This window comes from Parambassis ranga, chromosome 1 (assembly GCF_900634625.1).
Source record: "Parambassis ranga chromosome 1, fParRan2.1, whole genome shotgun sequence".
In the NCBI taxonomy this organism is placed as follows: Eukaryota; Metazoa; Chordata; class Actinopteri; family Ambassidae; genus Parambassis; species Parambassis ranga.
The window spans coordinates 21101423-21126825 of NC_041022.1; the positions used below are offsets into that span (position 1 = coordinate 21101423).

The 25403-nt window shown below is 44.9% G+C and overlaps 2 protein-coding genes across 4 annotated transcripts in view; one reads left to right on the plus strand and one right to left on the minus strand.

Annotated features, from left to right (window-relative positions):
* Positions 1-398: 398 nt before the first annotated feature.
* On the minus strand, positions 399-8482 carry LOC114439064 (E3 ubiquitin/ISG15 ligase TRIM25-like). 3 transcript variants are annotated; one of them, XM_028410809.1, is made up of 9 exons: positions 7806-8482; positions 7300-7395; positions 6420-6500; positions 6176-6328; positions 5275-5434; positions 5147-5185; positions 4381-4461; positions 3187-3261; positions 399-2524 (listed from the first exon to the last, which is right to left on the minus strand). In XM_028410809.1, exons 1-9 carry the CDS (start codon positions 8403-8405, stop codon positions 1992-1994), a joined length of 1818 nt encoding a protein of 605 aa, XP_028266610.1. In that variant the 5' UTR covers positions 8406-8482; the 3' UTR covers positions 399-1991. The 3 variants fall into 3 exon arrangements, with proteins under 3 accessions (XP_028266610.1, XP_028266599.1, XP_028266618.1); XM_028410798.1 differs by having other exon boundaries at positions 3187-3264; XM_028410817.1 differs by lacking the exon at positions 4381-4461 and having other exon boundaries at positions 3187-3264.
* Positions 8483-15368: 6886 nt separating this feature from the next.
* Positions 15369-25403, plus strand: part of mfng (MFNG O-fucosylpeptide 3-beta-N-acetylglucosaminyltransferase) — a 29818-nt gene continuing 19783 nt past the window's right edge. Inside the window, exon 1 of the mRNA XM_028411592.1 lies at positions 15369-16079. Within this exon, the coding sequence (XP_028267393.1) occupies positions 15702-16079 (378 nt within the window). The 5' untranslated portion in view covers positions 15369-15701. The remainder of the gene's footprint in view (positions 16080-25403) is intronic.

The window sequence follows — 25403 nt, forward strand, 5'->3', positions numbered from 1 at the left end:
ATTCATCAAGGACTGATCATCAGCAGCACCTGCTGCAGCTCACCACATTAAATCCTACGGAAGCAGGTAGGGGGAGTAAATACAGTCTAAGTCTAATTTTTTTGTTTTATTTTTACTTAACATAGCACTGTGATTTTAATATATTTTACTCAAAAAAGAGGGGGCACTAACTTTTGAACATGACTGTATAAAATGTGACAGGAAACATCTGCACACAACCAATCCATACACTGTGCACCTCTGTAATTTCCCCATAATGATTAAAAAGTAGCCTCAGGTGTCCAGGTAAGACCTCCATGGATCCTTTTTATTGCAAGTTAAATAAAACCATCTTTGGAAAAACAAAATTTAAGTACAACATATTTCACACACACAAACACAACAAAAGCACACAGAGAGTCAAGGAGACATTTCACTTCATGATATATAGTCTGTGGATAATGCACTTTATGGCAAAAAAAGCAGTTTCTAATGAAGATATATTATGAAACATGTCTTTGGCTTAATGTTTTACAGAGTCAACAGTTTGATGAATCTTTGTTTGTGTCTTTGGGATTCATGATAAATTTTCAGTTCTTCACACAGTGCTCGGTCAGATCATCACAATCCTGGATAAGCTTCTTAAAAACAACAACAAAACATTGTGATAATTCAAAAAAGCCAGTGGCTACAGTATGGCATCCATTCAGATAGAAGGCAAGGTCTATTACTGCCTTGTTCCTCATCATGCTACAATGAAAAGGTTTCCAGAAGGAAACAGCAGTTAAAATATTTAATTAAATATTTAATCTTCTAACAAGTGTTGTCACATTAAAACAAACCTTTTCTCAGTGGTACAGCTTAAAATAGCAGAAGTTTTTTTTCTACATTTCCCATGACTGATAGAAATGAGGTATTAATAAGATCGAACATGATTGGATATGATGGAATAATGGAACTGGATGAGGAAGCATGCAGAGTACAGTAAGTTACATCGTATAATGTTTCAGGCACTTTAGATTTTTAGATTACCATCTAAGCTCATCATCTGCAGGAGGAATACGTCCTATGACTGATGGTACAAACCCCAGAGAGGCTCAATCTGTACATCAAGGAGTCAGTCTGGGATTTACAAAGGAGAATGACTTCTCAGAAGGACATGGAACAATCTACCCGTACCTACTACATGGATAAAAACACATCTGATGGCTTGTCAGAATAAACGCCTGTCAATGGTACTGTACTGTCTACTATAGTTATAATGGCTTACAACTTGAAAAAATTGAAAATGACCTGCAGTATGTATGTAACCATTTAACAGCTTTGGAGCACCTTATTTGCTCACTCGCATGTAAAATATAAACTGCCAGCAGCCATTTAGCTTAGCATAACAACCTGACTGCTGACTGGGCAAAGGGCTAAGCTCAGATAACAGACGGAGGTTTACTAGTACAGTGTCAGTTTTTTCTAGCAAGACAATAACAAAGCTCCTCTCTGCACCACACACACACACAAATTACATAAAATAACCTAAATACATTCAAAAAACAAACATTAACCCAAGAAATGCCCTTTTACAAAGCTACATGGCATTTCATCTGAGGTGAGTCTGCAGCTTTATTTATGTATATTACTATTATAAAAAGTAACGTTTCCCTTCAATTTCAAGAAGCACAAAGAAAACAATGTAAAACACAAACAGATCCAAACACTGATCAGTATTTTAGCATTACTGATTTAGCCCGTGTATCTGGAATCTGTGGGGAAATATCCCTCTGATGCTACTTTTAACAGCAGACATGCTACGATAGGAAAAGTACACTGACACTCACAGGTGGAAAGAATGAAGGATGTTGGTAAAAGACAGGTTTGTTGACTGACTGTGACGTTTCTGATATTGTGTCCATACCAGCAACCTTCATGAAGCAGAGTGAACAGTCCTTCCCTGCAGCAGATAAAATGCAGGGTCCTGGAAAAGAAAGGGGGCACAGTCAAGTTGGATTTCCATTGCCTCACTCATGGGGGCAAATGAGCAGGGTGGAATCCAGGTCCAGACGGAAGGCTGGATACAGCGGCTGAGAAAATGGGCAACTGAAAGTGTGCAGGAGCACCACAGTGTCCGACACACTGTAGAAGGACAAGGCTCCTTTCTGGCGCTCCAGGAACACGCCAATCCTGGGGCAGGGCGGCGCGGCCACCGTGGTCTTACGGTTGTCATGCCATGCGGCGTACCCAGTATTTGTACACCTCAGCCGCCAAGAGTTCTCATTGCGTCCAAGCAAGCACGGTTTTCCTCCACCTTTGCGACCGATCCCTCTGTAGGTGACGCCGATGTCCACCCACCCTCCGCCCCTCCACTCCACCTCCCAGTAGCTGGCACCACCAAACTGGCCTTCCCTGCATAGGACCTGTGCTACAGAATCAAAGCGCTGAGGGTGAGGAGGGTAGGACTGCAGCTCCTCGCCACAGTGGGCGCCCTGCGGGTCGTCCAAAGCGAACAGGGTGGGATGGGCTGTATCGAGGTCCAGTGTCAGACGACATGAAACTGGAAGGAAAGGGAAGAGAAAGGTGAACAACAAGAAGTATCAGAATGATCATCTTTTGCTAATAAGATTTGATGAGTAACAATCATTATTTTGACAGTTTCTAACTCTCCCCTGGTTTCATTGGTCTTCCCCCTCCTCGTGTACTCCCGCCCCGCCCTAATGTGTGTCCCCTGTGTCTGATCGTCTTCCCTGCCCTTGTGTATTTAATGTCTGTGCACCCCCCTCACTCTTTTGCCAGATCGTCTTGTGTCTTTGAACCTTTCCTGTAATTCAGTTGACATTTTGGCACAGAGGGCACAAATGACACATATAGCTTTAATCCCTCCTCTGACCACATCAAATATTCATGCTTAACAAAGTGCTGTCATCCTGTCTGCTGGCTTGTTTGTGTCAGGACAATGTAGCCGTCTTAACACAGTGCAGAATGCCATAAATACAGTATGATTGCGCATCCATCTTTTATGAGGATCTTAAACTGGCCTCTCAGATTTCCAAGTAAGATTCTTATTATGGGGGTGAACTGAAAGGAGGAGGAGGAAAGAGAAAGCAGGACAGGGAAAGACATGTTGGGTGATTACAATCAATGGATGAACCACAAAGTACTGCAGAGAGGGGAAAAATAAAATGAAAAGAGGGTAATGATCAAGTAGCAAGTACTTACACCTGAGGAAAGTGGCCCGCATCCTCTGATCAGCCAGCTGCAAAGACAAAGGCGACAGAGGGAACGCCACTGGCACTGCTATGAAGACACACACACACACACACTACTAAAACCTTTTATCTGTAAACTCAATATCAGCACAAGTATGATGGACAATAATTAGTTTATGAATTTCAGTCAAAATTAATGTTTTGTTCTTCACGGCATGTACACTCTGTGCTTAATATCCAAACAAACCCACACCGGGAGGCAACATAGACGCCATTTTTTTATTCAACCACGCATCCAAGATTCAATCAAAGCTACCCGCCCGGCAGAGAGCCTAAAGAGCACAGCTCACTGCTTCATTTAATGAGCCGCAAAATCCTATCAACAGGACAACCTCTACTGCAGAGCGTTTACCAGAGACGTCTTTTCAGATAGCATGGGTTTGGAGAGGAGGGTGAAAACAAACAAAACAGACAGACGCAGAAACACTCAAAAATACTTAAAGATTTTTAAAGATTGCTTTAGCTTCTGCTCGTCTAAGTATTAAGGTAAGTATGGTTGTAATTACAAATGTATTGGCTGTGGAATGACCAGTTTATATATACAGTAGAAAAGCTTATCTGTGTGGATGACCTTGTGTGTTGTTGTAAAAGTGGCTCCCCTCTTCACCACTCTCCCCCAGTGTGGGGAAAAAACATACTGAGGATCACTGATCTTGCTGATCTGGCTTTTATCTATTTCAGAGTATGCACTCTGGTGAGTTCTTCTGAAGGAATTTCAAGTTTTGGCAGGTTTGTTGTACTAAATCTCAGAGGAACAGTTCGTCAAGTCTTTGCTATCAAAATGTCAGGACGGGAATGTCCCAACAGAAACCAGGCTGTAACTCCAGTGTACTATGACATACAGAGAAATGTATCCGACTGCACAGTTTTGGTATTCAAAAGTGTAGCTTGGGTGTTCTAAAACCAATTAGGTGCCAGACAAATGTGATCTAAAATCCTGTGCCCAGCGTTCAGTTTACTCGTCAACAAAAGACCAGAAAAGAAAACAGGAACCAATAATACATGCACTGTAGTAACCAGGTTAAGGAGTACAATTAGTGACAAGAGGAATAGTCAGCCTGTTAGTCTCTCACAGTGCATTAGCATGGCCAAATCTGATGTTTAGTTAGCTGTTGAACTAAAAGCCCCCTTTTCTTCCACTTACCCCTATTGGTAGGTTGCCCTGCAGATAGTTGTGGTTGCATTTGCTGAGGTTTGGAGTTCTCCACACTATGATTTCGGCAACCTACAATAGATATAGGTTGGATTTTAAAATTGTTTTAATAACAATAATAATCTGCCATTTAACCAAAAACAGGCCACCATTTTGGCAAGTTATAAGTGGTGCAATGATGCAGTCTAGGATAAGCATTTACCACATTGTTTTCACTTTGCACCCCACAGAAGCTAATATAACTGTTTGAGCAGCAGCAATGTGTCTTCAGTCATCTGCATAAATTCTGACACAAGTACTTTAAGCTTCATGTTATTATCTGCATGCTCACATGGTAAAATGCTGATTTTTGGCAGGTAATCTGTATCTACAGTCAGCGAGCTAATGCTAGCTTCATCCTATACGATCATCATAAGTGTGTTTATGAGTTTCACAGAAGCTTTAAAGTAAGACACAGCTAACATAAGTAACTTCCTGTGGCTGAAAAGCCTCCATTAACTTAATTCATTTAAACTGAAGTGATCGGCATTGAATTTGCTTGCCTCCAGTAAAACTACAGATTAGCAGAGCTGGAAAGGAGCCAGACTGAGTTGTATCAGACATCGCCTTGTCCTTTTTAGCATCAATAATTAACACGTCCACTGCCCCTCACAGTGTTACATGTCATGTCCAAACCCACAGCCTGGTAGAAATGGGTCACCTCAGATCTGACTATCACAGTGTGTGTGTGTGTGTGTATCATGTTTCTTATGCTTACCTTTTACACACTCTCCACCAGGCATATAGTTCTCATTAACTGGAAATGGAATACAGTCATTTTAGAAATTGACACCATGGGTAACACATGTTTTGTGTATGTATTCGACTGAGCATCGTATAGTGTACCTGCCCGGCTGATCTTGTCTACCTCCTCCCTGCAGACCTCCTCCATGTGGCTGCGGAGGTGACATAGGGCTCGCCTGGCACCGCTGAAGGCCTCTGTGGGCAGACTGAGGGCTGTAGTGTGCCGACCAGCGGCGAGAGGGGTGCAGAGCAGTGGAGCCGCCTGAGCAGGTAAAGACAGAGAGTGGAAAATACCCCCCCCCCTTTTCCTTCATTCCTTGTACAATTGAATTGGAAAATAGCACTCAGGCAGGTTCTGCCTTTTTCCACTGGTCACCGCTGACTCATTCTCTCTCTCATCCACTCGTCCTTCTCCATCCTTTATCTACAGGCTGATGAGTACTCTCTGGTGAGTTCCTCTGGCCTCCAGGATGCATTAACTGTAATGGGGGAATATTACTGTATGCAGAAGCTGCTAATGTCTTCAGAGAAAGTGAACTTCTCAAGTGTGGCAAAAAATTCCAGACGAATAAGAATCCTTTTAAAAAGAGCAGATTAATGCATTCATTAACGAAAAGTAAATTAATCTGGAACACTTTATTCATTTGATTGATTGTTTTAATAATTATTTTGTAGCAGAGGTCTGGAACCATTGATAGTCTTAAATTTTCAAATGTGAAGATTTATGCTGCTGTGCTACTAAGACTCTCTCCCTCTTGAATAATTGCCCGCGGGCCTTGAGTTTGACACATGTGGCTTAAATGATTCAGACTCCAAAATGGTGGGTGGTACTATTGCACCTTGATGCTATTGGGTCTGCATACACTTGTGTAATCTAATGCATCCTACTTGTGTTCTTGATGAGCCTGAGTATCCCTCATAATGTTCTTATAAAAAGAGCCGACACTGTTTGAAATCTGATGCCCACTTCCTGCTGCACATTCTTCCTGTTTGTCTTCCTCACCTGTAAGAAATGGGCACTGTCCTCAGACTGCAGCAGCTGGCTGATCTCCTGGTCTCTGCTCCTCAGCTCTTCCAGGTCTTTCTCCAGCAGCTCTATGTCTCGTCCAGCTCTCCCCACCACCGCTCTCTCCTTTGCCTCCAGCCTCGCTCTGACCTGTGGTATGCAAACAGAAGGTCTTACTTGCTTACTTTCTCAGACAGTGGTCCACATTTTGAAAACATTACAGCTGAAACTTGCTCCCCACCTCTGCTTTGGTTTTCTCCAAACGGAGCGCCATTTCCGCAAAGAGAGCTTCACTGTCCTCCAAAACAGCTGAAGCGGACACCTGAAACACACACACAGGACGTTATGGTCATATTTTACCTTATCAATTCATATTGCTGTGTGATACTGGATATTTTTTTAATAAACCATGACCATGTCTTTTACATCCACTCCTATAGTGATGCTTTTTTAGCTTGCATAAAAAGTGCAGGCAGGTCAATACAAAGTGATGGTCTGATGTTCCAGAGATCAGAGTGATTTTCCAAGAACCAACAGCAGCTGATGCAGGCTGGAGGGAGGGAGCTGATGCTCAGGGGATGCAGAAAGAAGACTGAAGAAGTGGATTTTTTTTCATAATTTAGTTTTGCTTAGGAGCTATCGTATCAGTTTCCAATGTGTTTGAGAGGTGAGTGTGTGAGCCTTGTTTGGAGGTTAGGTAGGGACCGCACAGCACCGGCTGTCTTCAAAAATGGACTCTGGTGTCTATCTGCACTACAGCAATGCTCTAAATGACAGACTCTACGAGATGAGCAGTTCTGGTAAAGTCTAATGTGATATACCTACTTTACCCTGTTTCAGCATCTTCCTGTATCCTCTTAAATTTATTGATTAACCCCAAACACCTCCAAGCTCCTCATTATCAAACACTACAATATAATTATCATGCTCCAGTTTCTCCATGACACAAGTGTGACCATGGCCTTTTCAAAACACAGGACAGGTGTTGGATAACAACTCATGTTTTTCAGGTAAATTCCAGCACTCATGGTTTATTTAAGTCATTAACAGGTTCTTGGAAGCTCTCTGTATGTATTTAAATAAACACACGTGGAAGAGGGCTGTGTGTGCATGTGTGTCACCTTGACTGACTCCAGGCTTTGCTGAAACTCCTCCAGCTCTCTCTCTACAGTCCGTACCCTCCCCTGGATTATCCTCTGAGACTCCTGCAGCTGGAGCTGACAGACGGAGAGGCAGATGATCAGAGATAAGACAGAGACATTCAGATATTTGGGATCAGGCTATGAGATTGTATTTTTTAGTTTTCTACACTGCTTTAGAGTGTAGACTACTTAATGTTTGATTCATTCAAATGATTGAACAATGGCTCTGTTCTGGTACTAGTGAATCATTACAAGGACTCACTAACAGTAGTGAATTTTGAGGAAACCAAACCACAAGTTCCCATAACTTTAACATAGCAGTGGAGTTTGTTATGTTATGAAAGCTACTAATATTTTATAGGCAATATTTTAGGAATGTTTTAGTGTACTAATCAAACTTTATTCTTCAAAGGGCCCTCCTGTCGTACCAGGTTAAGTTTAGGAGTCCTAGTTTATATGTTAGAATTTGGAGTGCGTGCCAGCACCTGTCTCCTGGCCCTGTGTGTGTCCACGTTGTGCATTTCCTCCTGGTCAGCTTCGCACAGCAGGCAGTCCCCGCTCCACTCGAACGCGGCCTCCGCCTCGAACCCGCTCCCCGCAGGCTCCAGACCGAGGCGGTGCTGAGCGCACAGACGCTCCGCCAGGCACTCCACCGCGGCCACCAGTTTGTGCCGCCGCAAGGTGCCGACTTCCCGGTGCGGCAGGATGTGGAGCTCACAGAATGACGCCAGGCACACCAGACAAGACTTCTCCGCTCTCAGCTTGCTCTCCGCCGGGCAGAAGTCGCACGGCACTTCGCCGACGCCCCCCAGATAAAGCTCCGGCGCCGGGACCATCTCGCTCAGTTTGAGTTTGTCAACGACCTCGGCGAGAACCGTGTTCCTCCGCAGCACCGGCCGAGGGCTGAACGTCTCCCGGCACTGAGGGCAGCTGAAGTAGCCCGAATCCGCCTGATCCCAGTAGTCGCTGATGCACGCCATGCAGTAGGTGTGTCCGCAGGGGATGGACACCGGGTCCTTCAGGATGTCCAGGCAGATGGGGCACCTGAACTGGCTCTCCGTCACCGAGATGTTCGCCTGAGCCATCTCGGCGGTGAAGTCCTCCGTCCCCGGATGGCTTCTGATCTGCCGGCTGCTTCCGTCCGTGTTGATAAGAGCAGCTTTTCCTGTATGATGGTGTGAAGGGGAGGGTCAGGATACAGGAAGAGCGCTTCCGCAGTGTCACACACACCCTCTGTCTTCTACCTCAGCGCTGTCTTACAGGCATCCCGTCGCTTTAAAGGAGAGAAAATAAACAACAAAATAAAAACGATTTATAAAATAGATTTATTTTATTTTGTCACTATTGAGTCAAAACATATAGTTTCAGGGACAAAATAAAAGTGTGGGAATGAACCTGTTATACTGTTTCATTTAAAAGTAATATTTTTGCTCATGCCATTTGGAGACTTTTAGACAGCCATGTATCAGATGTGGATATAAAATACTTCACTAGAACTTACAGACAAGCATCATTGAAGACTGCTTATAGTCTTCTATTTTTAAAATATAGTTATATTGACATCTAGTGGCAGCATGATGTATGTCCCAAAGACAACTACTAACACTGTCTCCGTGAGAGTACTTTAAAAAGAGGTGTAACACAGTGCTGTAAGGCATGTGCATTTTTTACTATATGCTACAGCTGTGATGAATCCTTGATTGTGATTGGTCAATTGCAGCTTTCTGTCGTTTGTTTATAGAAAGTAGATTGTTGCTGTGTGTAACATACTGTGGTTACAGAGCAGTCCCTATCACTAAGGAGGTTCATGTCAAGCCCCACATGAGCGGTGGTGTCCAAACATTTTGTTAAATGCCTTAAATTATCAGTAGTACAAATGGAGCAGATAGTATTTAAGGTCCATGAGTGGACAATTATGTATACAGTGAAAGTGCATGATTTGTATGTAGAAAGCAGTGTGGTTAAACTGTACCAATATTATTTGTAAAAAAAATAATGTCAGGCAGGTTAGCAGCAGTCCTGACAGTACATTGCAGTCTGTACCTGTCCTGAATGGTAACCAGGATGGATGAGCAGAGAACAGACTTGATTATTACAGTGTGGAATTACATCAACGGCATGTGAGGCAGAGCTCATCAGAACTGATGTGGAACAAAGACTTTCTGTGGATTTATTTTGAGAGGGTTTAAATTCAAATCCTCATTAGCCTGAAAAAGTGTATATTGGAGTACAAGGATAGATGATGCTGAAGCCCTCCATGGGGGTGTGAGTCTGCAGCACAGAGAGGAACGTTTGAGGCGCCAGTTGCTGCAGCACAGATACACAAATTGGCACATTTGGATCACTAACCACGACCAAATTATTAAAAGCTACTTGTTTGCTGCTGGGGCAGGCCTTAGCCCTCAGAGAACACAGTGTGTACAACTATGAATGTATGGTAGCAGGTGCTAACATAGCAACACCTTAATTATAGTTCAAGTGTGCCCCACTAATTTCTACTCATCCACACTCTTTGTCATGCTTTTCTATGTCAATTTGAACCCATTTAACCTGTAGAGGTGAAATCACACACTGTCTGCTGTCATCTCTGTGTTTAGTCATTTCAAAGTGGTCCTACGAATTGAATTTCAGCTGCAGTTTAGCAGGAGATTGAAGGTTAAGAGGGGGATTTTCAGGTACTTAAGCTTTGCTCTGCCCGAGCCATATCAGGCACACACATACAGGTCAGTTTACCTGCCTGTGGAGTTAAGTGGTTTCCTCTGTGGGGGTTTAGTTTGCCAGTGGGACCCAAGTTTAGTCTTCCATGTCTGTACATGCACTGATACAAAATGATTTTCTGAAGGCAGGCTCTAAAATTCACTTAAATGTCAGAGTTTGTATCTGCCACAGCAGTCAAGCAGTCATGCAAATGTTGGAATAATATCCACACTAGATGGCTAAAAACATGTATTTTTCACCTGCTTTGATAGGTTGTAATGTATACGAGGCTTTGGATTTATGGATTTATTTCCCTTATGGTTCCATACTGTTCAGACTTCCTCACTTGTGTGTCTGTGATGTTTCTTCAATCCCCGTTCTTGAGTACGGTCCAAGTCTCTTTCTAAATCAGAGCTCAGACAAAGCCCTGAAAGGGGGTCTGGTCCCTCGACTCCCCTGGCGCTTTGTTCAAAGTGGGGCCGTGATGTACTCGCTGTTATTAGAAAGAGGACTTTTCAGCTAGGCCGTAAGGCGATCCTGGGCCTTTCCTGGCCAGGGTGTGCCCTGGGCGTCTCTGGTTTACCTGCGGGACCAGGAGGGGTGGGGCGGGGTGGGCCAGTCCTTGCCGGGCCTGGTATTGGGGAAGGGGGGGGGGGTAATAGAGAGGGTGGAGAGGAGGAAAGCAGCTGGTCAGTGAGACACTAAGGGAACGGAGGGGGGGTGATGGAGGATGGATGTAAGGTGAGAACGCTGAGAAAGGACAAATAAACAAAGGTGGCGATGAGGGTCTGAGGTGAATTAATTGTATCGAGCTCTTTCTCTCTTCCGAAACAGTCTCAAGAGACAGCAGCACTGGGAACAGTAGACAGTGGATACAGCAATCGACTTCCATCAGCTGAGAGAGGCACACATTTCATGGTTCCTCCTTTAATGTACAGTTTATTGTTGAGTTGTTGCCTTTATTCAGTTCTGCTCCAGATAAATGTAGATGATGTCATGATTATGCTGAGATGGTCCTATGGCAGATAAAATCCAAAGATAATGAGAGGCAAATGAGAGGTTCCCAAACACATTGCACTTCAGATTAGATTAGGTTAGATTTGATTAGACTAGATTAGATTAGAGATGGATATTAGATGTAGTAAAGCAATTTTATGTTGTAGCAATAGAGCATGAAAATATTCACTACTTTGCTTTATACACTGCTCAAAAAATAAAGGGAACACAATGTAACTCCAAGTCAGTCACACTTGTGTGAAATCAGCCTGTCCAGTTAGGATCAACACTGATTGTGAATCCGGCAGGTGCTGACCACAGACCATTTCTCTGCTCTCATCCTTTCTGCCTGATGTTTGATCACTTTTGCATTTTGTCAGTGCTCTCAGCCCTAGAGGTAGCATGAGGCGGTGTCTACAACCCACACAAGTTGCTCAGGTAGTGCAGTTCATCCAGGATGGCACATCAATGCGAGTTGTGGCAAGAAGGTTTGCTGTGTCTGTCAGCACTGTGTCCAGAGCATGGAGGAGATACCAGGAGACAGGCCAGTACACCAGGAGACGTGGAGAGGGTCGTAGGAGGGCAACAACCCAGCAGCAGGACCGCTACCTCCTCCTTTGTGTAAGGAGGAGCAGGAGGAGCACTGCCAGAGCCCTGCAACATGACCTGCAGCAGGCCACTAATATGCATGTTTCTGCTCAAACTGTCAGAAACAGACTCCACGAGGGCCCGACATCCACAAGTGGGGCTTGTGCTTACAGCCCAGCACTGTGCAGGGTGATTAGCATTTGCCAAAGAACACCATCTTTGGCAGATTCACCATTAGTGCCCGATGCTCTTCATGGATGAGAGCAGGTTCACACTGAGCACATGTGACAGAGGTGACAGAGTCTGGAGATGCTGTGAAGAATGTTCTGCTGCCTGCAGCATCCTCCAGCTTGACCGGTTTGGTGGTGGGTCAGTAATGGTGTGGGGAGGCATTTCTTTGGAGGCACAGCCCTCCATGTGCTAGCCAGACTGCCCTGACTGCCATTAGGTAGCAGGATGAGATCCTCAGACCCATTGTGAGACCATATGCTGGTGCAGTGGGCCCTGGGTTCCTTCTGATGATGACCATGCTAGGCCTCATGTGGCTGAAGTGTGTCAGCAGTTCCTGCATGATGAAGGCATTGATGCTTTGGACTGGCCTGCCCGTTCCCCAGACCTGAATCCAATCCAGCACATCTGGGACATCATGTCTCGTTCCATCCACCAACACCACGCTGCACCACAGACTGTCCAGGAGCTGACTGATGCTTTAATCCATGTCTGGGAGGAGATCTCTCAGGAGAGCATCCGCCACCTCATCAGGAGCATGCCCAGGCATTGTAGGGAGGTCATACAGGCACATGGAGGCCACACACACTGCTGAGCCTCATGCTGACTTGTCTTGAGGAATTTCCACTCACACAAGTTGGATCAGCCTGTAATGTGATTTGAGTATGGTTCCAAATCCAGACCTCCATGGGTTAATAATTTTGATTTACATTGATCATTTTTATGTTATTTTGTCCTCAACATATTCCACTATGTAATGAATGAAGAAGCAGTGTGTTAATATATTTGTACTAAAAGCCAAATACACACACAAACAAACAACACATTTAATTATGCAGGTAGCTTGGGGTCAGCTAGGTCTCAATTCTTTTTCTCATTTTTTGTGATGCTCTGATGTTTCTGGCCACTTCACTTTAAATCCTATTTATATCAATCTTTTGTTGTTTTACTCAATATACACTCATTTTACTTCAATAAAGTCTTGTATGAGATGTCACATTTAAAAATCTTTACTGTTTGCACTCATATCATTATTGTCTGTTCCTTTAAAATAATTTTGGATCAAGTTATTTACTATACAGTAGCTGGTACCCTGCTTGTTGTTTGAAATGATGTAATTATAGTATTTTAAACCTTCAAATGTAGCAATTCTGCTGCGTTTCTGGCCATTTTGAGAAAGTCTGAGAGCTAAAGAGGAAGAAAGAAGGTGGAGAGTTTTGTTGTTGTTTGCTGTATCTGGCTGAGTGGACAGGTGACACTCGACCAGTGGCGGTTTTGGGCACGGGCAGACCAGGCAGTCGTCCGGGGTGGCATCACAGGGGGTGGGGGGGGGGTGTTTTACGAGCAGTTAAAAAAAAATCATCTGCTAAGCAGTTTTCTATGTACACTCAACAAAAATATAAACGCAACACTTTTGTTTTTGCTCCCATGTTTCATGAGATGGACTTGAAGATCTAAACTTCATTCCAGATACACAATATTACCATTCCTCTCAAACATTGTTCACAAATCTGTCTAAATGTGCTAAAAACTTCTGCTTTGCTGAGATAATCCATCCCACCTCACAGGTGTGCCACATCAAGATGCTGATCTGACATCATGATTAGTGCACAGGTGTACCTTAAACTGCCCACAATAAAAGGCCACCCTGAAATGTGCATTTTGTTTCTGCTTTATTGGCGGTCTTGGGACTCAGAACCAGTCAGTACCTGGTGTGACCACCATTTGCCTCATGCAGTGCAACACATCTTCTTCGCATAGAGTTTATCAGATTGTCTATTGTGGCCTGTGGAATGTTGGTCCACTCCTCTTCAATGGCTGTGCGAAGTTGCTGGATATTAGTGGGAACTGGTGCACGCTGTTGTATACGCCGGTCAAGCACATCCCAAACATGTTCAATGGGTGACATGTCCGGTGAGTATGCTGGCCATGCAAGAACTGGGACATTTTCAGCTTCCAAGAATTGTGTACAGATCCTTGCAACATGGGGCCGTGCATTATCTTGCTGAAACATGAGGTGATGTTCATGGATGTATGGCACAACAATGGGCCTCAGGATCTCATCACGGTATCTCTGTGCATTCAAAATGCCATCAATAAAATGCACCTGTGTTCTTCGTCCATAACAGATGCCTGCCCATACCATGACCCCACCACCACCATGGGCCACTCGATCCACAACATTGACATCAGCAAAGCGCTCACCCACACGACGCCACACACACTGTCTGCCATCTGCCCTGAACAATGTAAACCGAGATTCATCCGTGAAGAGAACACCTCTCCAACGTGCTAGACGCCATCGAATGTGAGCATTTGCCCACTCAAGTCTGTTACGGCGACGATCTGGAGTCGGGTTAAGACCCCGATGAGGACGACGAACATGCAGTTGAGCTTCCCTGAGACGGTTTCTGACAGTTTGTGCAGAAATTGTTTGGTTATGCAAACCAATTGTTTCAGCAGCTGTCTGAGTGGCTGGTCTCAGACGATCTGGGAGGTGAACCTGCTGGATGTGGAGGTCCTGGGCTGGTGTGGTTACTCGTGGTCTGCGGTTGTGAGGCCGGTTGGATGTACTGCCATATTCTCTGAAACGCCTTTGGAGACGGCTTATGGTGGAGAAATGAACATTCAATGCACGAGCAACACATCTGGTTGACATTCCTGCTGTCAGCATGCCAATTGCACGCTCCCTCAATGCTTGTGGCATCTGTGGCATTTTGCTGTGAGACAAAACTGCACATTTCAGGGTGGCCTTTTATTGTGGGCAGTTTGAGGTACACCTGTGCACTAATCATGATGTCAGATCAGCATCTTGATGTGGCACACCTGTGAGGTGGGATGGATTATCTCAGCAAAGCAGAAGTGCTCACTATCACACATTTAGACAGATTTGTGAACAATGTTTGAGAGGAATGGTAATATTGTGTATCTGGAATGAAGTTTAGATCTTCAAGTCCATCTCATGAAACATGGGAGCAAAAACAAAAGTGTTGCGTTTATATTTTTGTTGAGTGTATATTATAGATCACTGTGTGGAGAATTGGCACATTAGCGCCCCCTGCAGCTGCAGGCGCCCCTGATGCTGAGAAGCTGCCGTACAGAAGCTGTGAGAGGAGGGGAGGGGCGCAGGGGACAGCTCACCTCTGAGCTCATTACAACCTTTTATGCTACTTACTGAAATCTGAAAGCACTATCATTGCTAACAAAGAATTATATTTATGTATAAAATGCAGTCCTATTTTATTACAGTGAAATATTTTTTGTTTTGTCTGAATAAGCAAGGACATATGTTTGATCCAGTACAATTGTAGGGCTCTAGTTTACATGCCTTATGTTAGTTTAATTCAAAAAAATACAGACAGTGGGGAATTTCTTTTTCATATCATTTATCATCATATTATCCATTTTGCAACTTTGCCCAAGACACATCTGTCAATACATAAAAATGAAAACCTTAAACCGGACTTTACAGTGTCTCACCTCTTTGCCTTTATTTTGAAAGCGGTAGCAGGAGTTAACGTTACTTGGTTCCATCTATCTTGACAAAGCCACAGGCAGAGAGGGCAGAGCTGCGTCTGTAGCAACATTAAGTATAACTTGATAGTGGCGACTTTTACGCACAAAACGAGAGGATATCCATGTTGTTGTGACGTTTTGTTCGCAACAGCAACAATCTGATCACATTAATTATTGGAATTTATTCTCCGATTGATCCTTATAAGGTAAATAATACGGAACTATGACAATAACGTGATCAAGAAGGAAGAAGTGATAGAGGAACCGCTATGACTGAAGACCTGAGGGTGTTTTTAAAGCGGGGACCAGGAACATGGTTTTAAGGCTCTCTATGATTTAAAGAACTTTTTTCTACCATGCATAAGAGATGGACACGCCGTAGGCTGCCTGTCTTAATTTTCACCATCTTCTTTTTTCTTTACTTGGATTTTAAGTTGCCCACCAGCAACCTACCCAAACTCTATGTGGCCCAAGACCCGTCACCCAGTGCGCCCCACCAGCGCTCCATCCAGCAGGCTCTCTCCGCTGCCAAGGATGCACAGACCCTGGCTACCAGCAGCAGCAGCAGCAGCGGTGGAACACATGTTACGATGGAGAAGAGAAGACACTCTGATGTCACCCAGCCGACGCTGAAGCTGGAGGACATTTACATCGCCGTTAAAACAACCGGGAGGTTCCACAAGACGCGGCTTGCGCTCCTTTTGGAGACCTGGATCTCCAGAACCAAAGCGCACGTGAGTGTGTTCTAAAATCACTTAATTTAAATCCCCTGAATCTTACACACACATTTTTTGATTAAATAGATTTATATATTATGGGTTTTTGGATCAAAAAGAATTTAAAGACAGTACTTCGTGCATATATTTCATTAAAAGATAAAACACCTGTCCCATCACGCCATGCACTGTGGGCCTAATGATGAAAATACTCACTGCTCTCTGCATCGAAGCTGCAGAAGTGTTTCGATGAGCAGTTTTCTGATGAATTGTTTCCAACATGCAGGGATTAATGCAGTTGGATCAAACAGTCGTTGACACATGAATCATTGTGGGATCACAGGGACTTTTTTAAACTAAAAACTGAAAGTGACCTTATTGTGATGACAGAGAGTCTAAAAGTCTTGTCTTATAATCATAATTCCACTGCAGCTCAGACTCACACTCACAAATTTTGAACATAAGAAAGTTTTTGGTGTTGAAATGAGATATTTTCTTTCAAAAATCAATTACATGTACAATAAGCAAAATCCAATCAAAATTGTGTTTGTTTGTTTTTTTCTGTAGGTTTTCTCTCTCTCACACACATACACATGCACAAATTGGCATTTTTCTTTTCCTCTCATTGTCCTCTCTCTGAGCCCTTGCCAAGACCAGTTTTGTCCATGAGTGGCTTGTCAAAACACTTTAGTGGGAACATCTGTTAATCTCATAGCTCAACATCTCTAATCTGCAGAGGTTTGATCCGTCCAACCTGGCTTGGAAAAAAATCACACTCGAGTTAATCTCTGTGAACAGTACATGTTTTTCTGAGTGGGTGGCCCAGCGAATATCATTGAATGATAACTATTGAGCAACATGTCTTCTGTCTTATAAAGTGCTGACAGTCAGAAAGTCAGAAACAGGAAGATGTGAAGACACATGATTGTTTCGCCTTTGGTAAACAAATGCATACATATGTACAATATGTACACATATTTAGTCTGTATAGACTGCCTACACACACACACACACACACTCAGGAAACTGTGCAGGCAGGTTGTCTCGACTGAGGGGAAGCTGCCGCAGTGTAGTGACTCTGTTAACAATACCGAAACGGAAGGTGGTCATAGAACAGGAAGTGTAGAGGCAGATTGCAGAACAGAGTGAACCTCGTCACACATACAGGGTGAAAAGCCAGTTCTAACCAGCTTGGCAGCTGCTGTCAAAAAATATAATTTGCTTTTAGTGACAAAAATAACAACTTATTTGAGGTCCTGGAACAGGAAATGTAGTCTATATTCTAATGATTTAAACATGTGGCTTGCTGTACAAGAGTTAACGTTTTAATGGTATGATGAGGACAGGAAAGGTTAATGTCAGGCTGTTAACATGCTTTTACTACATTATGTTTTTTATGTTTACACTTATTATTATACACCTCAACAGCTTATTCTGATAAGGATGGCATTTATTTTACAGATATTAGTCTAAAAAGGAAAAATGAGTCAAAGAGGACAGTTCAGAGAAACACCAAAAAATCATTGTGTTTGTCCTCAGAGGAAGCAAGAGTGGAAAAACACGTGAGGACAGATATACTGTTTGTATATTGAGAGTGATATCTATGTTCATAGTTTTACAGGTGATGTCAAATACACTCCACATCTACACACAATATTAAAGTAAATAAATAAAACACTTTTTAAAAAATTTTTTTTCGTAAAAGTCAGTGTCATATCAACATATCAACACAGTCAGCTCTGTGTGCTCTGAGGATTTTAGCACTTTTTGCAATAACACAATGGATGCAGTCATAACCATTTAACCAAATAAAGAGCAGTCACTTTACAAGTGGATTTTAGCAAACTGATGTCAATAGAACTACAGATTTGTAGCCATGGCAATGCATCTTGATACTTCAGGCAGCAAAAGAATTTTTTGACATGGCAAGTTGTTCAAAGGATGTATCCTCATGTATGACGTTATATATTATTATATTTCACAGGGTCTCTCACACACACACACACACACACACACACACACACACACACACACACACACACACACACACACTCAATTCAAATAAGAAGGGGGCCATTTCTGACTCTCTCATACACTTATATTCTCCCATACAGGAAGCACCTCCACGAATTAACACACAAACCAGGAAGTATAAGCACGACAGCTTTGGTATTCAAAGTCATGTTGTAACAATCTGCTAGGTGAATTAGCTGACGTTACTAAACACGGGTTCTTTGAATGACCTCCTAAAGTTAACTGTTAGTTGAAAGGAACATAAACCAGGGGAATTCTTTTAAGAAAATGTATTCAACCAACTGAAATCACCACCACCACAAACCCGGCATACATTTGTCCATAATATTTTGTACATACAAAGCGAATACACTCAGTCTTTTTCTGAGGCTCAGTCCTTAATCCAATAGTCCACTGGCTCAAAAATCCCAAACGATTAATCCAAATGAAGAAAAACCCAAAAATATACACAAAAATAAGCGATCGCTTAAATAGTTCCAAAAACGAATCAAACATGGAAAAATCTCACCCTAGTTATCAATGTCGGCGATAGAAGGATTCGAACTCGGGCCCACCGCGTGGTAGCGCCCGACTTATCCACTGCGCCAACGTGGCAACTGCTTCACTTCATTGTCCGAGGAGGCCAAGTGCGGGTCTCGTGCGGCGTTCCCGGGATTGGTATTCCTCGTTTCTTGCTTTACTGTCTAGTCTCTTTTCTCCAGCACTCGATCGGTCCGGAGCTCCTTCACACACATTACAACCTTTACACAATTCACTCTATCCTACACCCTGGCGCCAACACACATCACCTGCCACACTTCTCTCTCTCTACTTCCGGCTTCCTATCTCTCTCCTGACTTCCCCTTAAATGCACTCGGGTGCGGCGCTAGTCACAGCGCCCTCTAGCCTGCCATAAAGCCCCACACATACCATTTAATAGCACAGTGCATTCAATAAAAATGCATATATACATGACCTTCTTGTACTGCATATATGACATATTCAAGTGACATTTAAGCTGTCACAGATCCCCCCCCCCCAGCCGGAGGCATCGGAGGTTGAGCCCCAAAGTAGGGCTTGAGGTTGACTATGTTGACAGTGTCAGTCTTCTTATTTTGGTCTTTCCACTGTATGTGGTAGTTTACCGGGCCTAATCTTCTCATCACCGTCGCTGGACCCGACCACTTAGGCGCTAGCTTGGCTGAGAAATTTTCAGATGCTTTGGATAGTGGATGAGTGCGAACCCAGACCAGGTCTCCGGGCAGGAGTTGTGCACCTCTCCTGCGGGCATTGTAGTACCTGGCTTGTCTGGACTGACACGTCTCCATTCTCCTCTTGACCTGTGTCATCATTTGTTTTTGTCTTTCCAGGAGTGAGTATGAGGGTTGGTGTGGAGTGGGTGGTGAACTGATGAGTCTCTCCAGTGGGCCCTTCAGGGACCTTCCGAGCGCTAGCTCTGCGGGGGTTTTGCCCGTGGTCTCATGGTAGGCAGCGTTGAGGGCGAAGCGAAACTCTCTGATCCACTGGTCCCAATTCCGATGGTGGTTCCCCACATACGAGGCGATCATGGTCTTGATGGAGCGGTTTGACCGTTCAGTGAGGTTAGCCTGGGGGTGATAACTGGTGGTGAATTTCTGTGTCACCCCCCAAGCTTTGCAGAGGTTGGCCAGCTCATGGCCAGTGAACTGTGGCCCGCGGTCCGAGACCAGCTCCCGGGGAACACCATAGCGGGTGAAGATTTCCTCTTTTAAGATGGTGCCAATGCGGTGCGCTTTGGCTTCCTTCAAGGGGAACATCTCCACCCATTTAGTGAAATAATCCACAAGGACGAGTAGGTAGGTGTTACCCCTTTTGCTGCGAGGAAAAGGCCCCATCAGATCCATCCCCAGCTTCTCCCAAGGATCCTCTATGGCTGTAGGTTGCATGAAGCCCGCTGGTTTCTGGGTTTCGGCTTTGTAGACTTGACAGGTGGTACAGCACTTGACGTGGCTCCAAACATCCTTGCGGACAGACGGCCACCAGGCAACTTCAAGGACCCTTAGAAGAGTTTTCATCCTACCCAAATGTCCACTAAGAGGATGGTCGTGGAAGTATGCCAGGAAAACAGGGACAAGACATTTGGGAACGACCAGCTGGTATTTGTCTCCCCCTCCCTTCACGGGAGATCGTCTGTACAGGAGTCCCTGCAACATGGTAACCCCAATACGGTCTGTCCTATCATTGGTGTCAGCCTTTTTTACCAGGTCTGCCACATCTAGATCCTCTTCTTGGGCCTCCCTTATTTCAGCCAGTGAAGAGGGCAAATCAGCAGACCCTGTCGAGGTATTCAACGTGACATAGGCTGCATTAGTGTTGGGATGAGTAAAACCTCTGGACAAGGCATCAGGAACAATGTTATGAAGACCTTTTCGGTACTGAACCTTGAACTGAAACTGCTGGAGACGCAGGATCCAACGAGTCAAACGGGAGGACGTTTTTGGACAGTTAAAGGCCCACATCAGGGCAGCATGGTCGGTGTACACCGTAAACTCTGCCCCCTCTAGGTAATGCCTCCACTTCTCAATCGCCCACACAACTGCTAGGCACTCCTTTTCAGAGGTGGAATAATTGCACTCAGCTCCACGTATCCCCCTGGAGGCGTAAGCAATCACCTTCTCTCCATCATCAGTCCTCTGCACCAACACTGCCCCCAAGCCCACATCACTGGCGTCTGTATGAACTTCAAAAGGCTGAGATGGGTCTGGTTGCATAAGAACTGGTGCCTCCACCAGCGCCTTCTTCAGCTGATTGAAGCTCTTCTCACACTCCTCGGTCCAGGCCCACGCCACATTGTTTCTTTTCAGGCGGTTCAGGGGAGCAGCCATGTCTGCAAAATGATCAATGAATTTGTGATACCATCCCACAAGACCTAAAAATTGCTGCAGAGTTTTGATGTTGGTAGGTGTAGGATATGATGTCACAGCGAGAGTCTTCTCTGGGTCCACCTGCACCCCCTTGTCCGATACCACATGACCCAAGAATTTCAGCTCACGTTGGAAAAAGGAACACTTTTTCAGGTTAAGTGTTAACCCTGCCCGATGGAGCTTGTCCATGACAGCATGCAGATCCTCGAGATGTTGCTGAGGGGTGGGAGAAAAGACAATGACATCATCAATGTACACATAACAGATCTTCCCCCTAAGCTCTCCCAACACCTTCTCCATGAGACGCTGAAACGTTGCCCCTGCATTTTTCAACCCAAAAGGCATGGAACGGAACTGGTACAGGCCTATGGGGGTAATGACGGCCGTCTTGGCCTTACTGTCTTCATCCATGGCGACCTGCCAATATCCTGACTTCATATCCAGTGTGGAGAAAACGGCAGCACCATGCATAGACTCCAGCAGCTCGTGTATCATAGGCATTGGGTAGGCATCGGGGAGAGTTTTGGCATTTAATTGGCGAAAATCCACACAAAAACGAAGAGATCCATCTGGTTTCTTGACTAACACAACCGGTGCTCCCCAAGCAGACTGTGATGGCTCAATAATGCCATCCTTGAGCATCTGTTCCACATGTTCAGTAATGATCTGACGTCTGAGCGGGGACACTCGGTAGGCTTTGCATCGAACAGGCATATTGTCTGTGGTGAAGATCTTGTGCTCCTCGACAGTCGTCTTACCTAATGTCCCAGAACACACCGTTGGCCAGGTCTGAAACAGTTCCCTGACTTCTGGAGAGTATTCTGGAAAGGGAGGGGCTGTCTCCAACAAAGGAAAAGGAATTACAGAGCTGGAAGACGGAATAGCCACATACAGACCGGCGTTAGAGCCCACTTCCCGACCCCGACCTATGGTATCTTCATGAGGTAGGGACAGAAAAGGATAAAAGATATAACCTCTAGGGCCCTTCACGCCATAGGTCTGGTCTCTCATATTTATGATGGCTGAGGTCTTGATGAGAAAGTCCAGACCTAAGATGATGGGGATTGCGAGGTGTTGGTCAGACATGATGTGGGTCTCCATAGACCATATCCCCCCATGCCAGGCATACAATATTTGTGTTTTCCCCGCAGCTCCATACTTTTTCCCATCTGCCAGGACAAAGTTCTGGTCGTCAGCTGGCAGCAGTCGTTCCCCTTTCCGAGCTATCTCCAGCCAAAGACTATGCCGCATCAGTGAGTAAGTGCAGCCTGTATCAAAAACAGCACGACATTGTTTGCCCCTCACCTCTATTGGAACATATAGGAGCAGCACGGGAGATTTCTGTCCCTGCTGGACCACAGTCACCACATCAGCAGGCTTCCTGGGCTCTTTAGACGGGCCCTTGTCCTTCTTCGAGGTCCTTTCCTTGGCCTTCTGTTGGTCCACCTTGCCCCAGTATTCCTTAGATGAGGTGCAGTCCTTCTCAACCAAGGTACCAATCTGAACCAGCTGCTCCACATTGGTAACTGTGCCCCTGAGGCATCCTGCTATCCGAGGGTTGCAATTGTTCAGGATTTTCCGCACCAACTCGGACTCAGAGATGTCTGGCTTCCAACGTAGACAAAGAGCGCGGTAGTCGTAAGCAAAATCCCTCAGACACTGTCCAGGTAGCTGCACCATATCCCTCAATTTCTCCTCCACTTCTGTGAGGTAGTCAGGGGGAAGGAAAGCGGCCTTAAAGGCGTCCTTAAATTCTGGCCAGTTGTGAATGCTGTTTCTTGCCACCATCCACCAACTGTGCGCTGGACCTTTGAGATTGTTGGACAGTGCCCCGATCAGCTCCGCATCCATCAATGGACGCACTGCAAAAAAAATCTCACAGCGGTCTAGAAAATTTAAAACATCGGATACCTCACTTGACCCACTAAAAGAAGGAAACTCCATCTGAATGGCAGGCTTGGAATAAACCACAGATGGTCTGGTAGCTGGCTGGTTGTACGAAACATCCCCTGGACTAGATACACTGGAGCGGAGTGTAAAGGGCTGGGTGCCCGGCTGAGCCAGAACTCCAGTACCTGGAGGTGGAACCTGAGCACTCACTGGAGTGGGAGTGGGCTGGCTATCCTGAACTGCACTGGTAGTACTCGCCTTCATCTCAGGAGTGGCCAGGCTGGACAACTGAAGTGGAGCTACTCTGCGTGGACTTATTCCCTCGATGTTAAGAGGATCAGATGTTTGGGTGAATGTACTGGCAGCTGTTGTGTGTGCTAATGGAGCTCTAGGTCCAATTGGAGTAAGAGCGGAGCGACTAGGAGGTAGATGGACAGTCGCCTCAGCATGTGACACGGGCCTATGGACAGCAACCAGGCTGGCGCGCTTCAGCCGTTCAAATTCTGCTTTCCATTTATCATCCCGTCTCTGTAGGCACTCCACTAATTTTTCTTCAAACTGTTTAAAGGTGGAGATCATGTTTTCCTCCATCATCCCAATGCTGCGGTCCACATAGTTCCTTATGCTGGCCTCTCGATTTAATGCACTATTAAGGGAATCCCTGAAATCGCTCTCAAGGATATTCAGTCTCTCCACGACTGACCCTAAATCAGTGGTAATGGATGTAAGAGCCGGAAAGTTGAGGTAAGATGTGCTACCCTCCTCTCCACCAATGCTCTGGTCACTTTCATCCGCGTCTGCAAGCCATAACGAACTAAGTAGGGAAGTTATTTCACCAACAGGATTCCGCCTAGTGACCCAGGTGTCTCCCCTTTCTTCATGGTGCTGATCACTATGCCCAGGCCCTGACGTAGGTGTAGAAGCCCGTGTGCCCGGCTCAAAAGTTTCATTCTCAGGGTATTCCTCCAGCTCATCCAGTGAGGCACCTCTCAGATCATCCATGTTTTTTTTTTTTTTTGTGTGTGTACGCTTCACTGACTAACCAATTGTTTTGCAGTAAAACCTGTGCAGTACATTTGTGCTACCTACTCTACGTCTCTAAACAATCCTTATCGAGAACACCCCAAAACCAGCCTTCAATAAACAAGTCAACAATCAATACAATAATGCAAAAAAACACTGCAATATCATTCCCCGTACGGGCCACCATCTGTAACAATCTGCTAGGTGAATTAGCTGACGTTACTAAACACGGGTTCTTTGAATGACCTCCTAAAGTTAACTGTTAGTTGAAAGGAACATAAACCAGGGGAATTCTTTTAAGAAAATGTATTCAACCAACTGAAATCACCACCACCACAAACCCGGCATACATTTGTCCATAATATTTTGTACATACAAAGCGAATACACTCAGTCTTTTTCTGAGGCTCAGTCCTTAATCCAATAGTCCACTGGCTCAAAAATCCCAAACGATTAATCCAAATGAAGAAAAACCCAAAAATATACACAAAAATAAGCGATCGCTTAAATAGTTCCAAAAACGAATCAAACATGGAAAAATCTCACCCTAGTTATCAATGTCGGCGATAGAAGGATTCGAACTCGGGCCCACCGCGTGGTAGCGCCCGACTTATCCACTGCGCCAACGTGGCAACTGCTTCACTTCATTGTCCGAGGAGGCCAAGTGCGGGTCTCGTGCGGCGTTCCCGGGATTGGTATTCCTCGTTTCTTGCTTTACTGTCTAGTCTCTTTTCTCCAGCACTCGATCGGTCCGGAGCTCCTTCACACACATTACAACCTTTACACAATTCACTCTATCCTACACCCTGGCGCCAACACACATCACCTGCCACACTTCTCTCTCTCTACTTCCGGCTTCCTATCTCTCTCCTGACTTCCCCTTAAATGCACTCGGGTGCGGCGCTAGTCACAGCGCCCTCTAGCCTGCCATAAAGCCCCACACATACCATTTAATAGCACAGTGCATTCAATAAAAATGCATATATACATGACCTTCTTGTACTGCATATATGACATATTCAAGTGACATTTAAGCTGTCACAATGTCAAGTGTGCTTCTTATTGTTGGAGGAAGTCGCAGTGAGACAGACTTCAATCTTTCATTTAATGTCCTGTTGAAATGAACTGGCAAAGTATTGCAGCATACATAGTAAGCAGGCTGACTCTATACGCACAGACAGCATGAACATCATTACTGTCACATGTGTTGCTTGGTAATACTCAAGGGTTAGGGTCAGAGAAATTGTATCTCCTATGTCCGAGCACCGTCAGCTTTTGATAACTGCAATGTCAAGTCCATGGCACAGTACCATATTAATGACATGTTAAATGCAGTCCAATCTCTGATATGGCCGCAGAGCTAATTTAAAGTTTGCCCTCCATCGGTCACCCATACAATATTGCAGAGAGAATGCGTCGTGACATTGTGACTGTGCCCTCCTAGGTTCTGTGCTAAAGCTTCCCTCTTTTCTTCTGCCATGTCAGTGCACCTCAATTGTCACATGGCGGGGATA